Consider the following 25,681-nt stretch of genomic DNA (forward strand, 5'->3'; position numbering starts at 1 on the left):
TACACTCACCACCAATGAGTAATCATTTTCACTGTTTTTGTCTAGCAAGAAAAAAATACTTGAAAATGTACATGATACCATGACCAATCCAAATATTTTATTTAATTCAGTAAACATTTTAGACTACCATTAAAAGCTAGTATACTAAGTGTATACATATACATAAACATATACTACATACTCTTGCTAAAAATACTATGCAAGCCCAACCCTTTATGCTATAATTCCTGGCACCGTAAAAACAAATTTATGTAATTTCAAATTTGAGCAAATCTTTGTACAGCTCTGTGCTATGCAACACTGCACTAGCAAACAAGCAGAGCTGGTTAACAGAGAAATATTTGAAGAAACTGTTCAAAAAAGGTTTGACAGAACACTCACTGCACAGAGATATCTCAAGAAGTTAAATACAGCCGTGAAATAAATGGCAGCCATAATTTCATAGATTTAGTAACTGCTGCAAGGTCCCATGGAGAGCTGTGGAAACAAGAGGCCTGTGCTGACACTGCAGTAAACTATCATATCTTTGAAATTATGAATCTTGAAAGTATACAAGATGGAAAGTTAAGGATTTCTCCTGGGGTAATTTACAAATCAGATTCAACCTGAGACAGTGTGACACTTTGTCTTCTGTTTTCTTTTGCCAAGTTGGGCTCAGAGTCTCCCTTGCCCCCAGTGCACCATATTTTAGAGTGATCTCCTTTGAACTGATCAGGTGAATTCCCTTCTCCCCTTCCTGTTCTTTCTAGCTTCATTTTATAATTCCGTTTCTACACTCCCTATTTATCTTCTACTTATTATCCTTGTAAATTACGGTCATTTGCTCTTTTGTCATCCTTCATCTGCAGCTACAACAATCTGTTGTTGTTTCACATCTACCTCTTGCCTTTCACTTATTTTTTTCTCCCACTTCCCCTTTCAAGCCTTTCAGAACAGGTAAAAAATGTTCATTGTAACATTAAATTACTTATCTGACATTAAATTATCCTGAGATTTGTCTAGAGTTGACATTCAGTTGGATTTAGGTATTTGAAGTGATTCTAACTTAACTTGAACAGTTTTATAGATTAGATAGAGGACATCTGTTACATGTACTAGCTCTTCAATGTTAACCAGCAGCTAATTGTAAGGTTGATACTCTAAACCTGTACTGGAAAAAATATGTTTTAATGGGAACAAACTTACCTTGAAGGTCTTTACTAAAGAATAACACAGAACTGCCCCTTACCTATTTCTTTCCTAGAACATTCAAAATCTCAGAAAATAATATATAAATCGGACACAATTTGCTACATTTCACTGATATGGTAAGACAAAATCATAGCACTGAGTAAAAACTAGAGCTGTCAGAGCCCTGAGGGACCCTTGCTGTCCATGCCCAGCATCTTCTCAGGCCTCCCTCCACCCTGCCCACGGCTCAGGACTCCATTTCAGCTCAGCCTGGGGCCATCAGTCCCTGCCCCAGCAATGCCACAGCAGTGCCAGTCTCTGGCCCTGCCTCTGGTCCTACCTAATGGATGGATGCTGGATCTACACTGTAGGTAGTTCGTCTCCTGGATGGACCCCTCAGACATACATAGTGACTTTTTTCTAGTCCTATCTTCAGCCCTGCTTCCTGTATGGACTATGAACCCATGTTACAGTCTTGTCTCCATTTCTGTCTCTGACCCAATCTCATTTTGCTCCTGGCTGGGCTCCCTCAGTGGACCTTGGACCTAAGTCATCTCTCAGGGGCCTGTCTGGGGCAGTCGATGGAGCCTGTTACCAGTACCTGGCTTTGCCCACTGGGTGCAGACCCCATGGGACTGCACCGTGTGGGTGAGGGCACAGTTCACTGCCATTAGGGAACAACTGGCCCTCTCTATTCCCTGACAAAAAGTCAGGTTCTCAATAGGAACTTGCTTTATTACATAAAAACTCTATATCTAACCACCTTCTGTAATATTTCTCCCTTGCTAACACAGGCTCTGCAACACCAAAAGAAAACCGCAGCATCTTTCAATGAATAATAAAGACGTTACTTGAGTGGGTGGCATGCTGGCACAGCTCTGGCAGCTCACTGGACTGTTTGCATATGGATGAGGTTATATAAACCCTGTTCATCCTCGCTGTGAGCTCCCTCATGCCGACTGGTTGACTCTCACTCTCCCACCTCTGGAGCAGGAACTCTGAACTAGCATCCCCTACCCACAGACGGAGCCTAGGATCCTGTTTTAGGAATCTGTGTTGATGCCTACAGACAGTGCAAACACCTCCCCTGGCATTGTACTTAGACCTGCATGGCTTTTTGTTTTAGAAATTGGAATGATAGAAATGCAACTTTCCAGACAAGTTTAATAAACTGTATTCCGGGCATCGTTCCTTCCATCGTTCCCTTGTCAAGGCTAACGGAGCTCAGCAAGAGCTCAAGTGCTCCTACAGGTGCAGGTACAGGTTAGCCAAAAACATACTCGTCAGACTGGCTTCGCTAATGCGTTATAACATGTTACTGATTATTTCCTGTACTACGAGCAAGATCAAGACTAGAGCTGGTTTAATAACCAAAACCAACACCTACAGTTATTCTCTTGAATTCTGGTCTAGAGCTATTTAGCTACATTCCTTGCTATTCGCTGTTTGAAAACTTCTGTGAACGTGGATTTATGCTTGCATAAATTTGAGAAGAATGGCTGGTGTCTATATGAATGCCATATTCATATGCAAACAGGGGGATTTGTGTACCGACAAGATAATTTATTCTTTGGAATTATGCTCTATAAACCATTTCAAATAGCCTACCAGAAAACAGAAGTAGCACTAAGTAATCGAGATGGTCCATCATATCCCATAAATAGAAAAAGAGTCAAATTGCAGAGTTCATAAAAAATACTTATCTAAACTCGTGCAAGAAGTCATGAATAATAAATATACTTTAGAAATAGGTACCAGAACAGTTCACAATTTTATACTAAACACTATTATTAGCATATAATGCAAATTCCTATAAGCAATCAATAATTTAACCTGAGCCATCTCAGATTTTTAATAATGCAATAACCTAAAATACAGAGCTAAAGGCAGCAGCGGAAAAAGTAGAAAAACAGTTTTGGGAAGTTCCTGGTATCATGGATTATGAAGTAGAGGTGCTAAGCAGTAAACAGCAAATAATTTTTGAAGGATTTGAAGGCATTCAAATACAGAATCTTCCTGAATATAGGGCAATGAAACAAGAAAATACTGATTCCAGTGTTACGATCATGAACTCAGGTTAACAGTCTGGGTTAGAAAGCAAATGAATGCACTTTAGTTAGTTCAATATTCTAAATTACTTCATTTTCTGTAGGTGGAACTAAAACTAGAAACAATTCCGTGTGCTGCAAATTCTATAATAAGCCGAAGATTTTTAACTAGCATGTGATGTTCTTGTGATTACTAGAAATGTGAGCTTCCAAGGATTCATATCTATTTAAATCTAAAGACTACTAGATTATGAAGGAAACATGAGTGAATCAAATGAACTTTCAAGAAACTGTTATTAATTCAGTTTTAGTAGACTTAAATCTCTATATAATTTATGAAAGACAAACTTCATTATAGTCTCACTTGCCACAGCATCTCTAACCCTAACGTATTTGTAAGAGTAATACCCATATCATCTCATACAAAAGACCACCAAAGATGTTGAACAAAGTTTGAGAGATTTGCCCTTAGTAATCACTTTATGGTTTTTGTACAGTCTATTTTAGAAGTTAGGAATATTCTGTTCTCTTTAAGGTTTATCCTGGCCACAGGTTGTGAACGCTCATTTTTCATCAGATACTTTTAACTCCAGTGAGGTGCTAATTCCTATTTTGTATACATTTTTAACCTGGTATTGAACTTGATTCTGCTTTAAGGAATAAATGCTGTTCAATTTAGTGACATCAATTGAATGAAATATTAATATGCATGCGTGTAAATGATTACATAGTTGCAAGGTTCAGATTAAACTGCAAGGAAAAAAGCTGAACCTAAGCAAGTGACTTCTAAAATTCTCAAGTAATGTGATCATTACTTTCACGTCATTTATCATGGTCTGAAAAAAATATCTCTTAACCTCTGGAATTACAGTAGGATGATTATGAGAGTATTACAGAATGAGGGCACCATTAGCTTGTCATTTTTTAGGCACACCAACAAACACTCTGGCATTAACTTTGTGAAATGCAGCCAAACTGTCCTTGTGGAGACGACATAGATTATTAGTACTTCCCCTGGACTGTCATGGTTCAGTGGAGAAACAGGCAAGACCTCAGTCCTACTGGAAATAACTTTGAAAAATGCTTTAATCCATTTTTTTCAAGTTCTGAAGTCTGCAATCCGTCTCTGTTGATCCTTTTATCTCCTATCTAGATGGGCATAGCTCAGGAATATTCAACCCTATGGTGCTAAAAGATACAGTATGTACAGCTCATTGACTTCAGGGATAGGTCTGACAGAGGAGAGAATTGACCAGGAAGAAGAGATTGTAGCATTAACATTACCATCCTCAGAAATGTTTTCAAATCGACTTAAGAGTTAAAGACCAATTTACTACCAATAGAATCCAGGAGGTAATGTGAGTAATACTATTTTTAAGCAGGTTTCACAACCAATTAATTTGAGATCTGACTGGTTTTGCTCATATCAGTGCAATTTTGTAAGGGTACGCCATAGACAGGTATATCCAAACTTTTAAAGTGAGAATAACTTTTATTCAATTAAGAGTGATTTCCTGTACAGTAAGGTAGACAGTTCTTCTTAACATTGTCCCTAAACATGCTTAAACATCATACTACTTCACTCTCCATTTTGCTATTAGTTGTCAATATTTCTGAGCTTCACAACCTTGGAAGTCAATGAAAATAATTTTCTGAATTTTGTATTCTGTGTATTTGTGACATTCTGCACTCTGTCTCAAATATTATGGGCTTTTATGAGTATGGTATAGGTCTATCTCATGCCATATGTACTTATAAACATGCATGTCTTCCTTATAACTCAGTATCTCCCACTCCTTCAAAAGCGAAATTATTTAATATGAGAATATTTTTAAAATACTGAACCAAGGCTCTAAGAACAGTGGTAAATACACTATTTGAGTTTTCATAGATTTAAGTAGTATATTCAAGCTGCACTTAAATTGTTCATGTCTGTGGTCATATAGATTTCTATTCTAACTATATTTAACAGTAGAATGTAAGGATCAGATATTAGGTTAATAACTAAATGAAAGAAGAGATGTTAAAGACTCTGTATGCATTACTCCTCTTTCTGAGATTAATTCTTTCTATAAAATAAACAAAAATATCTTTAGGTCTGACAAATATTTTACTATATGCTCTCCAAGGAAGAATACACCTCTTGTATTAATTCTCTGAGAAAAAAAAAAAACAAAACAACCCGTTTGGTTACTCAGAAATAACACTACAACTGAACAGACTGCCAAGGATTAAACTTTTTCCAAAGGAAATATCAGTATCACAATGGGGTCTGAATCTCCTATGCTATTTCATTGGAAGGTTACATCTGATGTGAGTTACCTCTGGAAGTCTCAGTATATTAAGTCAGTTGAAATTACATGTTAATCCTCCAATTAAAAGAGAGTTTGTAGAAGATCCCTTTGCTCAAGCAGTCCTATTGCAGAGCATCTAAATTTAGCGTGACAAGATCTGATGGTCACAAGTAGACCACGTAGAAAATTGACAAGAATTAGACTATACATTTACTCACTGATGAATGTCAATATTTATAATATTATAGTTCCATTTTCTTAAGTTTCTCTGTTTGCTGTCATTCTTCCCTATTCCTTCTAGAAGACATATGCCAGATATCATTTATTCAAGTCTGTGAATATAATGACTGAATTGCTTTGCAAAGTTTTGGAAAAAGAAGCATAACATTGAACAAGAAAAGCACGGACAGAGATAAAAGGTATATGTTGATCGGCACTTACAGGAGAGTGGAAATGTAAAAAGAAAATGCATCAGTTAGAGACTACATGGGTAAACATGGTCTAATGACTTACATTTTTACTGTATTTTCATTTTAGCCTGTGTCTTCGTTTGTAGTAGGCTGTTTCAAAAACAGCTCTGATTAATTGGTGTATGAAGAGCATATAGCTGAATATTACATTTATGACACTACAGGGTAAAATTTCCCTTATAATAGGAATACATGAATAACAGAAAAAAGAAATGCTTGCAGCTTTTTGCATCCAACTCCCATTGTGTTTATTATAAAACATAGCTAAAAGCTCTACAATTATCCTGCAGTTTGCCCAGTCTTCTGTAAAGTTTGTTTTGGGATTCAACAGATCATTAAATCCAATGCATCTTTATCTCTTGTTTAGGCTTTTACAATGTAGAAGTCAACAAAACATTAATCCAATTATTTGTGATGTCTTCTGTAGAATTTATATGATCTTTGGGTAAGTTCAGTGGCACGCAATGCATTATGACTATCGTGTTCTCAGTAAATAAATGCCCCAAATATTTCTACTACATATTTTACAGCTATATGGCTTCTGTTCTCCACTATTTTATAATCTAGTCAATTGCATACACTTAGACTACAATTCAAATAACTCAAAATGCAGAGATTTGTAAAAGAAATATGAAGATTGGTATGAATATTGCATGAATGGAAAAGCTCGTGTGAAAGCACCAGAAGAAATGGTGCTACGAAGGGTTAAAGGTATGGTCTGTATTGATAACCAAGGACACAGCTGACAGTGGTAAAACACTGAGGCATGTGTTTCTGTCAAGACAAGGAGGAGTGTGCTCTGACAAAACAACAGCACAGATGATTTATCAGCAGAAGACCCTACACTACACAGGAGGACAGCAACAACATTACAGCACACCGCACGTGATATTCATCTACCTGTTATTCCAAAAGGAAGACAGACTTTAGCCCTAAAATATGCGAGAAGGAAGCAAAAACAACGAGCACCACTGAAATAAACAAAATTTTGGATCAAAAGAACCATACCATAGCAACTGTTCATTCTTAAAGACCTACCCAGAACCCAGTTTGCTATTGCTAATCAAAAGGAACCCAACAGATGCAATGAGAATGCAATAGGCAGCCTTCCATGTCACACACAAAAGACCACGGACAAGCAACTTGGCCACAAATGTATGCACACCTTGGTGCTGTTGGGTATTGAGTGTGAGAGTGAGTGACATGGGTAAGAGAACATGAGTGACTGAAAACAGCTTTGCCTGAAACGAGAATCACCTTCGCCTTCCATAACATCTCATATTGACTTTAGTTAGGTGAACTCCCCCCAGCGGATCTGCCATCACAGCTTAGAAGTCCACATTCACTTTGCAGTTGTTAATAAGATACAAGGAAGTGCAGAATCAACCCCAAATGTGTGGCTGTGTTCCCTACAGTGAAGTCCTATAACTGATAGTAAAGAGTTCATAGACTTGCAGTTTAAAAATTTCAAACTGCATATGCATTTCCTATTGAGGAGGCATCAAACAGCACCGGGAGCAGGGACCGGCTGCTGGAGCTGTCTCCTCTCATCGGGCCCCTCTTCTATCAGCTGCAGAGTCAGTTTCCCTCTGCCTTTTCTTTTTTTCCTCTTTATGATGCTACAGATATTTTGGTCTTTCTGCACAGCATGTTAGCTTCAATGTGAAGGTGGGAGTTGGGAGGGAAGTGATGTTATCCTTATTTTACAGTCTGCTTGTTGTGGTTGGCTATTGCAAAATTAGAGTTGTGGGTTCGAAACTGTAAGCTTAAGAGGTCTCCCACTTTGTGAGAGGGTGCACGGCTCATTTTATTAAAGTCTATGAATTAAATCTTTATCAAAGTGCTTAGTTTAACCACACGGAGATTTAAAAAGGGGAAGTAACTGCTGCAAAACAGACACTAAATTACAATTAAAAGATATACTTTCAAGTATATAACTTACCACTGTGAAAACTGCCTTATGCCAACATGCCTACACATATCTAATTAAAATTCTGCCTTAATTAAGTACTTATATTTTATCTGTTTTCTGCCCTTGGAGAGGGAGGATATTAACAGCTTTGGAGGAAGACCACTTTGCCAAAACTGAAACCATATGGCAGCAAACAGAAAAGGGCCAGCCTAACAAGGCTTCATTTGTTAAAAGAAAGTTTGACTTCTGAGTGAAATTTTAGCTATTATGGGCAGAATCATACTAGGGAAGATGAAAGCTTCATGTCTGAATAGTGGCAGTGGAACAGATGGAAGAAAGAGAGGAAACTGAGCATGTAGCTTCTGGCAGTCAAAGGTCTCTGCAATTTCCCTTACATGTTACAGCTGAAGAGGGCATAATGTGAACTCTTACTCCTCTCATTCAGCTTTTCTGGCTGTGGCCCCACCTGATTCCATCTTTTCCTAGTCTGCTGAAGTCATATCTATTTTACTTTCCCAATCTTTGTGCTCAAAATCATGTCCCTCGCAAATCTGATGAGAAAAATTTCTTGCAATTTTCCCCAGACTGTGAAGGAGTCATTGATAACAATAGCCTTGGTCATATCAGTAGAGAAGCCAAAATAAGCAAAGAAAATAACTTTTGTATGATGACTGCCTACAGCTTTCATCCTGATATGAAAGATCAGAGAAAGTACACTACAAAATGTATTCTAATACAGTGCTCCATGACCTACGGTTGATCCCTGGTATTAAATATGTACTACATGACACAGAAACATGCATATGTAGTGGGCACATCCAGAAGCAATAAAGTCTTGTTTGTGGAAAAACCTGATGTAAACAGAAGTTGTAGGGTTTGTTCTGAATACAGCAAAACCCACTGTAGCTCTGCTACTTTCAAATGAGATATGGCTCATGTGGAGTCAACTCCGGCATAGCTGCCAGTGTTCCAGAGTCCTGGTTTCATAGTAGCTCTAGAAGAGCCAACTCATGGGTCTCTCTGAAGTTGTAGACATGATAATACATTCCGCTAATGTAAATATTTCAGAAGATTTGCTAGCTCCCTTGAAAGGGATTTTTTTTTAACATGATCTAATTCTGTTGCTTACATTTCAGTAATAAGTAGCACTAATCTTTGAAAGGCACTCACTCGGGTAGCCTCAGAGAGCAAAGTTTGGAGCCTTGATATTGATATTTAGACATAGATGCTGAATGTGATGCTAGGATTATCTCCAAGCATAGAGAAAGGCACTGTTCTCACAAAAGGGCAATAAATAAATTTTGTAAAAACCTAACTTGCTAAATGTAGTAAGAAATTTCCTTATTACAGCTGTAAGAAAAAGGCTTGCCAGTATATTACTTCCAAGCCAAAACTGTAGATCAAGAAACCGAAGGATAACTTGGGAAACTGTACCCTGTATTCCTCTAGGTGGAACAATGAAGACACTTGAGGATAGCTACATGCTTAGTTGACCAAAGAAATCCTGACTATGCACCTGTGCACTTGTATGCACACAGCAACTGGATAGTGCATTTATGGATAGCATCCAAAAAAGAATTCATGATTAGCAGAATTATAAACTTGTAAATCACCGTCCATGTGCTAGAATATATTTGACAGAAGTGGTTCTCTCAAAAGCCCAGCACAGCCCTAAACTGATTGTAGATCAGTAGGTTAGTACTAAGACAAAGGTTTTAGATTTTGGAAGAGCAAACTTTAGCTTGCTCAGAGCTTGGTTGGGAGGGATTCCATGGGAAGCTTCCATGGATGATAAAGGAGTTAGCAAGCACTGGGAGTTTTTCAAGAACACTCTCCTGGAAGCACAAGAACAGTTCATCCCCTTTAAAGTAAGGGAAGTATGTGGAGCAAGAGACCCCCTTGGCTTAACTGCGAGCTTCTGAGTCTGCTCAAAACCAAAAGAGAAGCATACCAGAAATGGAAAAGTGGACAAATACCCTTTGAGAACTACAAGGGCATTGCCAGGGCATGCAGACATGCAGTTAGAAAAGCAAAAGCTCAACTTGAATTGAAATTGGCCAAAGATGTCAAAAACTACAAGAAGGGGTTCTTTAGGTACATAAACAACAAGCAGAAAGAGAAGGAAAATATTGCCCACTGTTAAACAGGAGACGTGAACTAGTCACCAACAACACTGAAAAGGCAGAGGTTCTCAACACTTTGTTCACGTCTGTCTTTACCAGCACTGTTGGGCCCCACGTCTTGGGAAGGTTGAAGCAAACACAGACCCACCATCAGTGAAATAAGAGTTGGTAAGCGATATATTACAAGAGCTTGGCCCCTACAAATCAATGGGCCCTGACAATATCCACCCGAGTGTGTTAAGAGAGCTGGCTGACGTCATTGCGAGGCTGCTCTCCATAATCTTCGAGAAGTCATGGAGATCAAGGGACAACCCAAAAGACTGGAAGAAGGCTAATGTCACCCCCATCTACAAGAAAAGCTTAAAGGAGGATCCAGGAAATTATAGGCCCATCAGTCTAGCTTCAATCCCTAGGAAAGTTATAGAATTAATCCTCCTGGGGGCTATCACAAGTCAAATGAAGCACGCAATTGGGAAAAGCCAGCATGGATTCACCAAGAGCAAATCATGCTTGACAAACCTGATTGCCTTCTATGACAAAGTAACCTGTTCGGTTGATGTGGGGTGAGCAGTGGACATTGTCTACCTGGATTTCTCCAAGGCTTTTGATACAGTTTCCCACAGTCTCCTCCTAGAGAGACTGATGAGTTACGGTCTAGACAAGGGGTCTATGTGGTGGGTGGGGAACCGGCTGACAAGCTAGACCCAGAGGATGGTGGTAAATAGTTCCTTTTCAAATCGGCAAGCTGTCATAAGTGGGGACTCCCAGGGATCAATATTGGGCCGAACATTGTTTAATATCTTCATAAGTGATCTGGATGATGGGATCAAGCATAACTTGATGCAGTTTGCTGATAATACCAAACTGAGTGGGGAAGTGGACACTTCGGAAGGGAGAGCCACCCTGCAGGAAGACCTGGATAGGCTGGAAGAGTGGGTTAATAAGAACCTTCTGAAGTTCAACATGGACTAGTGTAAGGTCTTGCACCTGGAAAAACATAATCCAGGAGTGCAGCACAGGCTGGGATCTACCTGGCTGGGGAGCTGCTCTGTGGAAACAGATCTGGGGGTCCTAGTGGACAACTGTGGAATGATTACTAAAAATGATCAATAATACAGCATTCGTCACACATTAAGGAAAGGTATAAAATCAAAAGGCTTCTAGAGTAAAATACAGCCGCAGCTGGTATATGAAGAAGAATCTACTACATCTGTGATTCCCTGTACAATATTGTTTGCAAAGCAACACGAGGAGTGGAGTGGGGTGAAGACTCCAAGGCCAAACCCTGTGATAATCTGGAAAACATGGGAACGAGATGGCACCACAGAAAAACAATGCGAAGGATGGAGCAGAGTGGAGACACTGCGGCTAAAACTCTGTGATAAACTGGGAACTTGGGAACCAAATGGAGCCCTCGAAGGTCTTATAGAACTGATAAACTGCCCACTTGTTACCCTGAGCCAACAATCTGTCTTTTTTTTTTGATGAAATGCTGTCCTTTAGTGAACTTTGCTCATTATAATGTCATTATAATACCAAAACACACCTCCATCCCAAAAGCTACCCGACTCCAAGGTGCGACCACTCCTCCTTGAGTCTGCGCCCTGAATTTTTCATAAACTATACCTTTAAATGCGAGGCGAGAAAATTTTACACCAATCATAACGAAAGTATTTATGACTACAGTCACTCAAACTCCACCTTGAAGATAAAAAATAGTATAAAAATAGCCCAAGAAAAGGGGGATGTGAGGGGAAGACACCATCATGGACTTCTGGGACCAGTCGACGGGCTGAGACTCTCTTCCCCCTCCCCCCCCATAAGGATGCTTGTGGGTAAGATTTGAACACTTGGCTATACCAAGTGCTTCCCCGGGAAACTTAGAAATCTCTATATAGAGTGGTTTTATAACTTAGCACTTTTGTAACTGAGCTGTATTGCTAGCATCTTTAGTATTCGCACGTGCTTTGCAGACAGTCACTATCACCGGCAATCCAAAAGAACTTGTGTATCTGTTGGTTAAATAAACTGCACTGGGTAGGCAGCTAGTCGTTTGGGTTTTCTCATTGAACGCAACCGAAGCGAGGCCGTGCTAGTTCATGAGCATGACTGGGCTGAAGGTGCAGTCTGCTATTAGTGTATCCAGAACGGTAACAGTTTAATATATTAAACGCGCCTGGACTGATAGTGGTGAATTGGACATCACTCAGAATTTAAACCTAGCTGCACCCAGCCTCCCACCTCGGTGAGGAGTGTTAGAACACAAAGGGGTTTATTTTCTGCCAAAACTACTTTGCCCCTTTAACGCAACAACAACAAAGTCAATATGAGTGAACAGTGTGCTGCAGCGGCAATGAAAGCCAACAGGATGCTGGGTTGCATCACCAAGAGCATCACCAGCAGAGATAAAGAAGTCATTATCCCACTCTACTCAGCGCTTGTCAGGCCACACCTGGAATACTGTGTTCACTTTTGGTCCCTGCCATACAAAAAAGATGTGGACAGGTTGGAGAGGGTCCAGAGAAGGGCCACAAAGATGATCAAGGGACTGGGAAGCCTGACATAGGAGGAAAGGCTGAGTATTGGGTTTGTTCAGCCTTGAGAAAAGAAGGCTTAAGGGAGACTTTATCACCACGTTCCAGTATTTAAAGCGTGGCTACAAAGAAGATGGAGATTCCCTTTTTACAAGGAGTCATATGGAAAACATGAGGGGTAATGGGTACAAGTTACTCCAGGGGAGATTCTGACTGGACACAAGAGGAAAATTTTTCAGAATGAGAACAATCAGCCATTGGAATAATCTCCCCAGGGAAGTGGTGGCTTCCCCATCATTGGACACTTTTAAGATTTGGCTGGACAGGGTGCTGGGCCATCTTGTCTAGACCACGCTTTGGCCAAGAAAGGTGGGACCAGATGATCATTGAGGTCCCTTCCAACCTGGAATTCTATGATTCTGTGATAGACTATTTTGATATGGAATGACCTTCAACAATTATTTTCCTTGTTATTATTTTAATTGCTCTGACTTGAAACAATCCTTGCTTTAATCACGATGATGATATGATACCCATTATCCATGTTAAAAAAAAAAATCCCTCCGAAGTAGATTATTTCTTGATTATTCCCTTTCAAGTGACTTGTAAGTGTAAGTAAACTCTGAATCACATACCTCTGAACAGCTACTTGGCTCCAAGTAACACAGAAATACTGGTATGTGTGCCTTGAAAGACTTTTTTATTGTAGAAAAAAATGTTTATAATTAGGCAAAGAAAATACAAAATTGGAGTGTTTCTTCTTTTTACCAGAGAAGTGCAGATGGCTGATATTTAAACATATTAGCTTTTCAAAGTCCTTTGCAAAATGTATGTTACTAATCAGTGTAAGTATCTACTATGCCAAAAAAAAGACAGCTGTTCCATTTATTAAACTCTACCTTGTAGACAGGTTCCATCTAAATCACGTTACGTGGTAATCAGAGAATCATTACAAAATAGACTCAAAGTGACTTAAAACACTGACCTAATCCATTCAGCCGACTCAAGCCAAGGTCATTTATACACCAACCATTATTTTTTTAATTCTGCCAAATATCCAAAAGTCTTTAAGACACTGCTGAATGAAACAGAGGTTATAATCTCCCTAATAATCTGTCTGAATGCTTCACTGTTGCCTTTACAATTTTGTCCTGGGGAGAGGAGGGGGAGTTTTATCTAGTTGTAGACAGCTACATCTGAGGAGGTCCTCTAGCTCCCTTTAGGGAGCACCATTTGCCATGGTTCAGACATTCAGATATGATGAATGATATCAAAGAAATGCCTGCCTTATCTAACTCAGTATTAGTGGCTTGCATGTATTCAATGCAGTCTACACTGTGGAAGTCTGAATTTAGACATTAAGAATGAGATTCAGCTGTCTGACCTACCATTATTTTCGTCAAGCCCGTGTTTCCTTAATTTTTTAACAAGAAAAACACATGAGACAATATCAAAACCTTAACTGAAGTCCATCTATAGCTCTTTCCTTACCTACAAAATCTTTTATCTGCTCCTAGTGGGAATTAGATTGCTTTAATAGGTTTGCTCTTGGCAAATCCATGTTGCCTCTTACTTATTTCTTTGCTATTTTCTATCTACTTTAAGTACTTCATCTGCTCAGCAACTTTCCTCTGAATTGAAAAGAATTCCCCACATCTCCTTCCTTTCCCCTTTAAAAGATAAGCTCTATGTCATTTGCTTTTGTTGGTACCTGATCCATCCTCCAAAAATTCTCACAGAAACCCACTAACAGGTCTAAGTTTATTTCAGGCATTTACGCAACACAAAATGAAGTTCATTAAATCAATTTTAAGATACCAAACCTATATAACCTGTTCTTTCCTTATCTACAATTGAGGTTCTAGCCCTAGGATTAGCTGTGCATGTCATATGCTCACCGATGACCTTTTCAGTAAACGTGTGATAAAAAGTCATTACACGTTTTTGCCTTCTCTGCACCTACTATGAGCAGCTTTCCCTTTCTTGTAGTACCTCTTTTAGGTGTCAAAGATTTCCTGTTCTTCTTCTCCCTATTAATGGACTAATATAATTATGTTATATTAAATCTTCATTTCTCTTGCTAGTTGCACCTCACTTAGTGCTTTGGGCACTTCTTACTTGTCTGTACATGCGTGTGTTATTCTACCATGCTTAGTATATAGAGAAATTTTCTTCATTATGTCTAAGGTGAAAATAAAAATGACAATTTAGCCAAGTTGGTCTTTTACACTTTCTTTTCTTCACATTGGTGAAACTTGTGCTATGGTTTTTAGTAGTGTTCTGTTGAAGAACCCACCGATTTCTCTCTTACTTGCACACTAGATATTTTTTTAAAATAAAATAAAATAGGAAATAAAATAAAATTAAAATAAATTATCTGAATTTATCAACATTGGATATAAAGGGGAAATGTCATGAGGATGGAGCCAGGCTCTTCTCAGTAGCAACCAATGATAGGACAAGGGGTAATGGATTCAAGCTGGAACACAAGAGGTTCCACTTAAATTTGAGAAGAAACTTCTTCTCAGTGAGGGTGACAGAGCACTGGAACAGGCTGCCCGGGGAGGTTGTGGAGTCTCCTTCTCTGGAGACATTCAAAACTCGCCTGGACGCCTTCCTGTGCAACCTCATCTAGGTGTTCCTGCTCGACAGGGGGATTGGAGTAGATGATCTTTTGAGGTCCCTTCCAATCCCTAGCATACTGTGATACTGTGAACATCTACCTTCTTGAGACTTTTTTTTTTCCTGGCCAGTCTGTCCGTGTAATTTCTTTTCCAATAAGTGCTGTGGTAACTAAAATCTTCCATTACTATCAAGTCCTATGGCTTTGGATATGTACCAGTAACAACCATGTTCTTTTCTGGTTTCATGGATACCAACAGATATTTAACTGCTCTAACTAATCCTATTTTTGGGATCTCAAAGCAACCATCATATTTTTGGAAAAGCCAACATTTCCTCTCTTCTGCTATTTCCCTTTCTTACTGAAGAAGTTATATCCTCTACATGACTGGACTACTAGCGTAATATACACTATAAATTCTCTTCAGTGCCAACTTTGCCATAATCTGCAATTAATTCTTTTCTATTCCTCATTAATTCTTCTCTGTTCCCCTTTCTTCTACCATTAGTATACAAAAAGCTAAGATACCTGTCAAACTGACCCATGACTCTTTGTCCAGTCATTTCTTTAATCCTGTTTTAAATAATCCTGTCTTTCTCAGGGGTTAGACCTATGTCCAATTTGCATTATTTAAGATGAAGATTTTTGTCCTTGCCACATGGATTTTAATTTAAAGTTCTCTTCTCTCAGAATAGAAGCTATGTAGTTATATTTAGGGTATATCTGACTGATGCTTGACTTGGACGTGAGAGGAGAGACAATAATACCTCTTGAATCTTCAGCCTCTTTATCCGTAGCCACACAGCCTTATAAGGATTTCTGATTTGCTTAGGATCATTCTCGGCAGTATCATTAGTATTCTTTGTCATATGCCGGTGATTAGTAGAATCTTTTACAACTTGGCAAATTTGGACTTTTGTGAAGAAACATACCAGCCATAATGTAAGCCCCAGGTGGCATGGATGTCTCCACATCACCTTGAGTAGAAGGTTACTAGCCAGCACCATCTTTTATTTCCTCTTGGTAACAGACTCTTAGTACTCCTTGGGGTAGTGTTTTTTTGGTCTGTTATCATTGAGACGATTTCTTACTTGCTCCCTGGTCAGCACTCCTGCGTTGGATTTCGGTGGTAAGCTACTCAGATGTTGAATGCTATATGCCCTCAGAGGACGTTGGCAGCCATCTTCCCCTCTGTACTTTCAAGTCCTCCAGTACCCTGTACTGCTACGAAACTGAAAGCTCTGCTTAAATTTTTTTCTTTCTGAATGCTTGGTCTGGATGAAGTCCTTATGACCACACTCAGCCAGTTTTGATTCTCTCCTTTCACTGCTCCCGTAATCGCTAAGAAATCCCCCTGGAGGCCAAAAAGAAGTCTTTCCAGATTTCACCAGTAGGAAAATATTGGCTAAAGTTCCTATAAATCCATTCAAGGATTTAATCACAAGATGTCATCATTGTCTAATTTTAAATATAACTATTGAATTATCAGTGTATGACATATTTCCTCTCAAATGTTTTTCATGGAGAATGAGATACTGTGTAGTATAAAAAGCTCTTCATGCCTGGTAGATTAGGGATATTTGTACTTGAATTGAATATATTTCTGGTTTTACTCACAGTTCATGAAAACACTGAAGTATAATACGAAGTACAGAACTAAGTAAGTATTAAAACGAAGGATTCTGTATCAAGCTACATGTGCTTTTCAGTATTATCAGAAATTTTACTGTTTGCTAAAAATTTATTAGACAAGAAAAGTGGAGTTTCCTGAATATAGTGCTCAATAATCTAGATGCTCTTAGTTCAACACTAAAACAAACATTTTTGTACAGTCTGAACATTAAATACATTATTTTTAATCTCTACTGGATAGTCTTTTTACACATATATTCAAGTAAAACTAAGAAAACTCATAGATTTATATATAAACTTATGAAGTATCAAAAATTATATTACCTGATACCATACTACTTAATTTTTACTCCTAAGCATAGGCCAGGTCTTTGTATTTGGCTGCGTATGTGGCTCTTAGCACAGAGCCAGGAAGAAAAGAGAAGGTGAAAGAGAAGTTCGGAGATGGAATTTAGGTCCTCAGTACTACAACACTCAGGCAGATAAAACCCTAAGTAAAACACATAGGGATCCAGACAGTGCCAGCTTCTGTGAGTAATTAGACAGGGGTTATGTGAGGCACCTCTGAGGAACACTGAGGCACCTGAGACACTTCTTGCCAATGAATTAGAGGAGCTTAAATAAAAGCAGCACACACACAAAAAAGTTCATTTGCTTCAGAAAAATTCAAAGCAACCCCAGCATTGGGGCCAAAGACCTATCAAAAAATCTCTTCGGTTGTATTATCAATAAGAAAAACCTGTATATTGCCTTGTGGTAGTTAATAAATGGTAATTAATACAAACTACAATCTTCAGTAAAACACAAGTAAAATCTGTTGTTAAATATATAAATAGCACTGTAATAAGGCTCTACTTGATTGGTTACTTCAGTCTGCTAACTGTGAGAAATAAAGACTCCTTATTTTCTGCTAGATAACCCTATTAATTTGTTAAAAAAAAAGAATATAATTGACATATAACATGTTTTATATAATACATTTGATATTATAATAGTACCCTTTGCTTTGCTGTCTAAACTGTTTTTGACTGAACCTGGAAAATGAATAAGAAATGGAAAACATACACGTGAAAATGCATGTAGCCAAATCTATAGCAGAAAAAAAGGTCTTTATTGCAGTCTGCATGTACAGCAAAATTAAATAAATTTAAAGAAAAGTAGTTGTATTTTGATTAATAGTACATAGCTTGATTTCTTTGTTAAGAGCAAAATCAGATTATCGTTCTAAACTAGCTAAAAACTATTAAAGAGCTGATAGAAAAGAAAAAATGTTGGTTTGCAGGAAGCTTCACAGTGAATAGAAAAAAAGTTGGGACTCAGAGTCCCCTCTGGGTAAAGAAGAAGCGAAGAAAAGAGGAGATCTCCTGCCAACTGAAAGAGCTGAAGAACCAAATGCCACGTTTGTATGCCAAGAAAAATAATGCATGCAATAGAAGCCAAAAATGGCTGATGACAAGAGTTGTGAGATATTTTCTGATCTTAAAAAAAAAAAAAAAAAAAAAAAAAAAGAAGAAGAAGAAAAGCAGTGGTCAGGCACAGCAATGAGCAGAGTAGTACTCACACATCACTAAGTTATGCAAATTTGCATGTGCATACTGTTGCTTTTGTCTCCTTTTTATAGCTCTTACTTGCTGTGCAACTTCTTAATGGTAGCCTGATTTTGCATTTGGTGTCTGTGTACTACCATGATAAAAAATAGTAACCAGCAAATTCTGAATTACTTATAATATCTTCAGAGATTGTTAACTGTCTCCTAACACGGAGCTTCCCTATGAATAATTCTCCCTTCCAACACTGCAAGTTTCAGAAACAAAAAATAGCCTTCCAGGACAACATGCCTAGCACTTTTCATGATATTGCCCCTTACTCTTTTAGAAAAAAATAATCTGAATCTGCTTGTTTTACCTGCAATTATATTTGTATTCAAACCAGTTATTTTCTCTTTTTCCTAGATTCCCTTCTCCACTGTTAAAATAGATGTGTCAACTCTATTTAATTGATAAGACACAGTTTTTTCCTATAGAGATATAATTTAACAGTTGTTAAAATACTTTAAAAAAAATAATTAACCAATAAGGTGTATAGTCTTCTGCCTAATACATAAACTCAAGTAATGGCATGCAATTGCTAGCAGGGATGTACTGGTCCAGGTGAGCTAACATAGCTTTGCCTCAAGACCAAATTATTCAGACATACAAGTCAGTTTTCTTTGCATGAGGTAGGAAGAAGACATAGTAAAATACTTTCAAAATTCTTATCAGCACCGTTGCACAGGTTTACGCTGACACACCAACAGACTAGTCATGACTTAGAGTTCTTAGAATTCACTGTGGTAGGGAAGGTTTGCAAATTTTCCCGTCATTGCTAACACCAGTCACTGGCTGTCAGCAACATTTTCAGCCCTGTGCCAAATTTTTGCTCGAAGCAGCATTAGATAATATGATGCTTTAAAAAGTGTCAGCAGCTATTGGATTATATATATTCAGGGTCCCATCATTCGAAACAAAACCTCAGCTGGAAAAGATTGGAAAATATCCCCCTAGAAGAACGGCTTCAGTACAAAGACATTAATGGAATATTTTTTCTGGTAAGATTTCAAAGCAACATTAACGACTCCGATACGCTATTTAAAGTAACAGCTCCAGGATACTGGGCCCAATGCATCTCTAACAGTAAACAACATTGATTCCTTTCATGGTTATTCGAATACCCACATATTATTTCAACACAGTGAGTTACTTGGCAATATTTTATCCACAGTTTCCCTATAGACAGTTAAATCAAAATTAAACAATAGTTAGTTGTTTATACTTACTTGTAGTGTGATCATTCATCTCCCCCAGTCCAGTATTAATTCCCGCGTCTATTGAACTCATGATTTTATCAATCTACAAAAGAGAGAACAGTTAAAACAATTGATGGGCCCTGTCTTTCTTATTTCATTTTAGTTTTCATGCAAAAACTTATGGCATTATTACTCTCATTAGGAAAACAACAATCAAGATCGCAAAATGCAAAAATCAAAGGTAGGCACCTCATTTCTCCACTTTGATTTTTATTTAGCAACATTTGCACGCTAGCAAAAGCTAAAAATTGAGACTACAGTACAGTTCCTTTCATACTGATGACTGGTCATCTAGATACATCTCATTCTTTGAAACTGCTTTCTCATATTTCAGTATATAAATACAAAGGAGAAAAATGCATATATTCAGCATATGACGGAATCGATTTTAATTTTATAGGCTTGTGTCATTTGATGATAACTATGAACCACTAGAGGTCTATTTAAGCAGTAATATTAATGCATAAGTATATTGTTTTGTGTGTTATAAAGTACTAAAGCAATTGTTCAATTACGATTTCCAGAGAATTTCCTAGCTCCCTTTTTTCCATCTGCCCCAAGGCCACCGAATAAGTATGAAACACAGCTGTGTCCCCACATACCTCAGAATGATATTGTTTGTGAAACAGCACCATATCGATCCCAAAACTCATCTGCACATTTCTAAATTACATTGAACTTACTATGTCAAAACTATTATGGCTATTTTATTTTCCCTAAGAACAGGGCAAAAGAAAAAGTGAATCAAAAGGCTGATGTTGCCTAAGAGGGCAGACATAGAGAACCAGGTTTTACTGAGCTTAATATTAGGACTATTAGGAAAACTGTCTCCTTTCTAAAAGCTATGTCTTAGTCACTAGTGACAAGAGAAAATCTGGGAATTATGTTAGAATCTGCAGATTTCGAAATCATACCTATTTTTTTTTAATAAACTACATTTTTCTCCCTCTTAAGAACAATCAAACCTTGATGTCTCCCTGAAAAGGAAAACTCAGACCTGATTCATTTCAGGATTCCATAACAATGTATCCAAGTTATTATCAAAATCTGATCCTAAGTACCTTTCCAGTGAGAAAGTATCTCCTTTACAACAAAAATTACCTTCAGATGCCCTATCAAATCAGACATTTAGATGAGCTGGAAACCTTTTTCTAGAAAAATAACCAATCACATGAACAAGATCTGGGTGCTTTCTGCAATAAAATGGCACTTTATATCTATATACATTTCCCCACAGCAGTTGTTCTAAAGAGAAATGCTTGCTTCTCCATAATAGCAGTAAAGATTTAAACATTTCCCAGTCTTAATTTACCTCAGTAAGATGGGAACTTTGTATCTATGAAGAATCATTTACATTCTTGAAACTGAGCACAGGAGGAAAAAAAAAATAAAAATAATGTGTCTAAAAATTATTTTAAATCTACCTCCAAAACTAAAATAAAGTCTCTTGTATGAGCAAGCATGTGCCTTACAAACTCAGTGTGGAAATTACTTTTAATAGTCTCGAATTCATCATAGCTATAAGCGTATTCCCACTTCACCCAAGAGTCAAGTATATTGTGTACAGAGACTATATACCAGTTAGGGGATATGTTACATTGGGAGAGTTCGTGGAATGCATAATCAACCTAAAAAACGTAGACTCTCCATTCCTGCCATTTTCTCTTGCCTCTTGCTGGTGGGCATTGCTATAGTGGGAAATAATTAGCGAATATGTAAATAATGGGCATAGCTACAATGAATTTTACCACTTTTATTAATGTCTGTGGTGAGGGCCTTAGTAGAAAATAATTTCAATGTCACAACAAATTGTAGAATTACTTCTGGTTAACTTCATTCACTATGGAAACAATAGACTTAATTAAGTGTGCAGCATTATGAACAGAACTGCATTGCATTTTGTGCCAGCTGCCAAAATACCATGCACTATGACACACACTCTGAGGATTTGTAATGTGGACAATGCACTTTTTATTTCATCTCATCTGTGAAATAGAAAACAGTAACAGCATTTTCACAATACCATATATTTGCTTGTGCTTAAAAATGAACAAAACTTACTTCTTCCCATTCTGATGTGAAGGAAGGTGTTCTCTCCGAATTCCCTTTGGAGCACTGTTGTTTTGGTGTGGGTTCACTCCAGTTACTTCTTGCTTTTTTGTCATTTGGTGGATGGGTGATAAGATTAGAATCGGATTTTGAAACATTTTTGCACAAATGCATTTCAAGCAAAGTCTTTGGTAAAGATCGTATCCTCCCAAGCGTGCACGCTCGCTCCACGAATCCCCCAGTGGTAATAACCCATTGTTCACTTATCCTTGTTGACGTGCCAACCAATGTATGATTTTCTACTGGTTTGGGTTTAGTATGAAATATGGTTCTGTTTACAACTGGTGGCTTTTTTTTCTTCACAGGAGGATCAGCGTTGCTCTCTTTCCGTAGCTGTATCTGCTGCCCTGGGCTCTTGCTCAAAATGCTTTTCTCTAGTGGACCACTGCACTGGCTTGCTTTGCTGTACAGCTGGAGTGGATTGTCAGGTGGGTCACACGCAGGTGACGATCCATGAAGTAAACCCGCAAACTGTTCAGCAGGGTGTCCTTCGGGAAGCTCACTTTCAGCGGATGTTTCTCCCTGGCAAAGACGCTCTGAAATGAGAAAGTACATTGTTAAAAAAAAAAAAAAAAAAAAAAAAAAGGGTGACAAAATACTGCGAACAAAAAATGACTTTGGTATGCTGCTTGGTTCCTACTTACGTACTGAAACAAAAGATACTTATGCCATGAATTAGTTTATTAGACTCTTAAAAGAAAAAATCTCTCCTTAAACTTGACTATTTTATCCTGTCTGGTTGAAAAACAGCCAAAACATCTCAGTGCTACACATCAAGTCCAGGAAAAAAACAAATTTATAAAATAAACTAGGTCATTGCTATTCTATCAACTTAATGGTGTATCTTTTAATTTGTTGTTCAGTTGAAAAATGTACAAATTATACAGTTTAGTATGATGAATTAGCTAGTAGGTAGCAAAACACATGAAGAACCAGCATTGTCAGGAGTATTGTTAGTAATTTTTGTTTTTATAGTCATTATAATAATAGTGAATTTACACTATGATGCCTTTTTACTGATAGTCTCTAAAAAATAGATCTGAGTGTTTTATTTCTCGGAAATTGTGAGAATAGATTCAGAGTAATAGTAACCATTGAAAAAAAAAAAGAATAGGAAATCAAGTCCTTTTGAAACAAGTTTTATATGCAATTTAGCACATAGGCAAAAAAAGGAACTACAGAAAATGCACTTTTTGGCACAGTTCAAAGTAGATTATTAAAAATTTATAGTTCTCTTTATACCTGTTGCTGTAAGGACTAGCAGGAAAAAAAAAACAAAAAAGGAGACCTTTTTTCTGCCCGTCTGCCCGTGCTGCTTCATTTAAAGTGTTGGTGTGGATAACATCACTCTATCCACATGGCATTAAGTTAGCGTATTCTCATCAGAATAACTGTGTCCCCAATAACAGTTGAATCTCTAGAAGTTCTTCATTAAAGACAAATATGTTCATCTCATTCCTTCTAGAAGTTGCATGTTCATATGAAGGCTCTAACTGTAGGACTGTATGCACAGCAATAGCTACAAGAAGGAATCAAACGGAGCACCATGTAATAATTTGTAAAGAAATTGAGCAGTTTCCTCCTATTTGCTGAAATATCTGCTTGTAGAAAACCGCCACAAATCTCAAAATATCATTTATAAAATAAGGCAGTATTTGTTTATATGAATGAAAGAAGAAAGATTTTGGTGTGTACTTCAAAACACCATCAGCTCTTTTACTAGTCAGCAGCTTAAAAATTACACGTTTTTCTTTTTTGTTAAAATATCATGAAAACATTCTAATCAAGATTAGGAATGCAACCTAAGAAAATCTTCTTATTTGGGAAACAACTGACTAGAATATACACTTCAGACATTTTACAACTGAAAAGATGTGGGGTGTTTTGTGAAAGATTGAATGTGGCAGACCTTAAGGAATCAATAATGCCAGAAAAGTTGGTTTGGGGGAAAAAAGCAGGAGAGAAGGAGGACATTGGATATTTGCACTTTCCTTGATTTCTGAAAGTTACTGAATTAATTGTATGTCTGCAATTTTGAAGGTGAAGTTAAAAGGAAAAATAAGTAATACAAATAACGATTGACACTGGTGTTTTTCCCTCAGATGAAAAACTCAGTAGCTGGGATTCTGCTCCAGATAAAGACATCTCATTTTACATATCTACACGAGTAAGAAGTATATAAGCTCCCACCACATTCAGAGGCCAGGTTAAGTCAGTGGATCCTAAAGAGTGATGCCACTCACTACACGTTGTGGCTGGTCAGCTGAATCACTCCCTGTGCTCTGTTAACTGTATTGACTAGACTACCAATGACTATAATGGGACATGACGTCCAGTTTGCATTCAGATACCTACATTTAGATGTCTTAATCATGAACTGAATCCTATTCTGCTGTTCCAGAGATGAGTCTTACAGCTGTCTATCGAAGTCATTTAAGAGGTAAATGTTTTTGTCAGGACAAAGTAAGAAAGAAAAATAAATCATGAAAAAGAAAAGCACACAAACACCTGGATTGCAAGGATTTAATTAATATCTACATCATCTTCACCAATATCTTTGTTACGTCTATACTACTAAATAAAACTGTCCAACAGCTCTTAGGATCTGAAGGAATTACTAGGCTCATATCCTTTAAACTAAACTCTCCTCCCTCTCAAGACAGAGCTGGCCCGTCCCAACAATTACTGGGCATGGTCTCTGGCCTCAACTAAAACTTACACTATGTCTGGGTACTGTCCGGCTGGGTACTATTTGGTATTGGCCATACTTTGCCAAAACCCACACAACAGTTTAACAGTACAGACTGCCAAACACCAATGTCATCTCATGCCCTGATTTTGTTCGGTTTACTACTGTAGACAAAAGATGTTGTTTCCGACAACTCCCATCCCTCTGTGATCAGCAAATATACGTAGTGACCACTAGAAAGTGTGTGTGTCTGTGTCTCACTTTCTAGCAGTGAAGGAGTGACAGAATATCAAAACATTACTTTTGGTTATTTTGTTAGTTGAAGTAGCAGAAGTTTGCAATGGATTCAGATATTCTAGGTATATTTTATGAACCTTTCCAGCTCGATCTTTCACTACAGTTATTGTATTGTGCATATATAAGTGTATATATATATTCTACTGTAGGTACAACTTTCATCTTTGAAATACCCAGGGCATCAAGACGTACACATAAACACTTTAAGGAAGCCAGGGAAGATGACAACAAAGGTTGCTTCTTATGTGAACATATGTGTTTCTATGACAACAAAGGTCGTCTTATGTGTTAGCAGTGCTGTATTTCACTTTTTATATGATCAACTACTATTTTTCAAAAAAACCCTTCCTGTTTCATTTAGTGTTCAGAATAAAATTTGCTCAGTGAAGGAGCAAACACTTCAACATTTTATCTTCTCTTTGTTCAAAAAGATGGGTCTTATTACCTATTTACTCCATAGCATTCAATTCTTCTTTGAATATCAAATTATTCAGAACCTCCTCAGATTTTTTTATGACTCCCATTATCTAAGGGGTTCACAAATATGAATTCACGTATCTTTACAAGGTGGGGCTGTAATGTGATAACATCCTAATTTGATAAATTGGAGATAAGGCACAAGGAGATAATGCTGAAAATGTCCACAAATTTTAGGCATCCAATTTTAAATTCTTTAATTTTGCTTTCTTCAGAGTACTTAACATTGTGTAACACAGAATATTTTCAAAGCACTGTTGCTATCGACTTCAGTAGTTCCATAAAGCAGGCCCCTAACATCTCAAATTCAGCATTCAAAAAAAAAAAAAGGAACGTTGTTAATGACTACTTGGATAAAGTTTGGTCTGTCTTGATCAGCGTAACAAAAGCTCTGGCAGAGATAGAGCGGTGTTCAGCTGCCTCAGCTGTCATTTCTTTTCTTTGATACCTTTTGCTTT

General features: G+C 37.6%; 1 protein-coding gene across 4 annotated transcripts in view; it reads right to left on the reverse strand.

Annotated features, from left to right (window-relative positions):
* The window catches only part of ANKS1B (ankyrin repeat and sterile alpha motif domain containing 1B), a gene marked incomplete at its 5' end in the record, with an annotated part of 460,979 nt that overhangs the window by 208,644 nt on the left and 226,654 nt on the right, over positions 1-25,681 (reverse strand). For all 4 annotated transcript variants that reach the window (XM_082485311.1, XM_082485313.1, XM_082485312.1 and 1 more), the window contains 2 exons: positions 19,622-19,694; positions 21,713-22,296. In XM_082485311.1, coding sequence (XP_082341437.1) covers positions 19,622-19,694; positions 21,713-22,296 — 657 coding nt within the window. The remainder of the gene's footprint in view (positions 1-19,621; positions 19,695-21,712; positions 22,297-25,681) is intronic.

Source organism: Vanellus vanellus (assembly GCF_965231255.1).
Source record: "Vanellus vanellus genome assembly, chromosome: 1".
NCBI lineage: Eukaryota > Metazoa > Chordata > Aves > Charadriiformes > Charadriidae > Vanellus > Vanellus vanellus.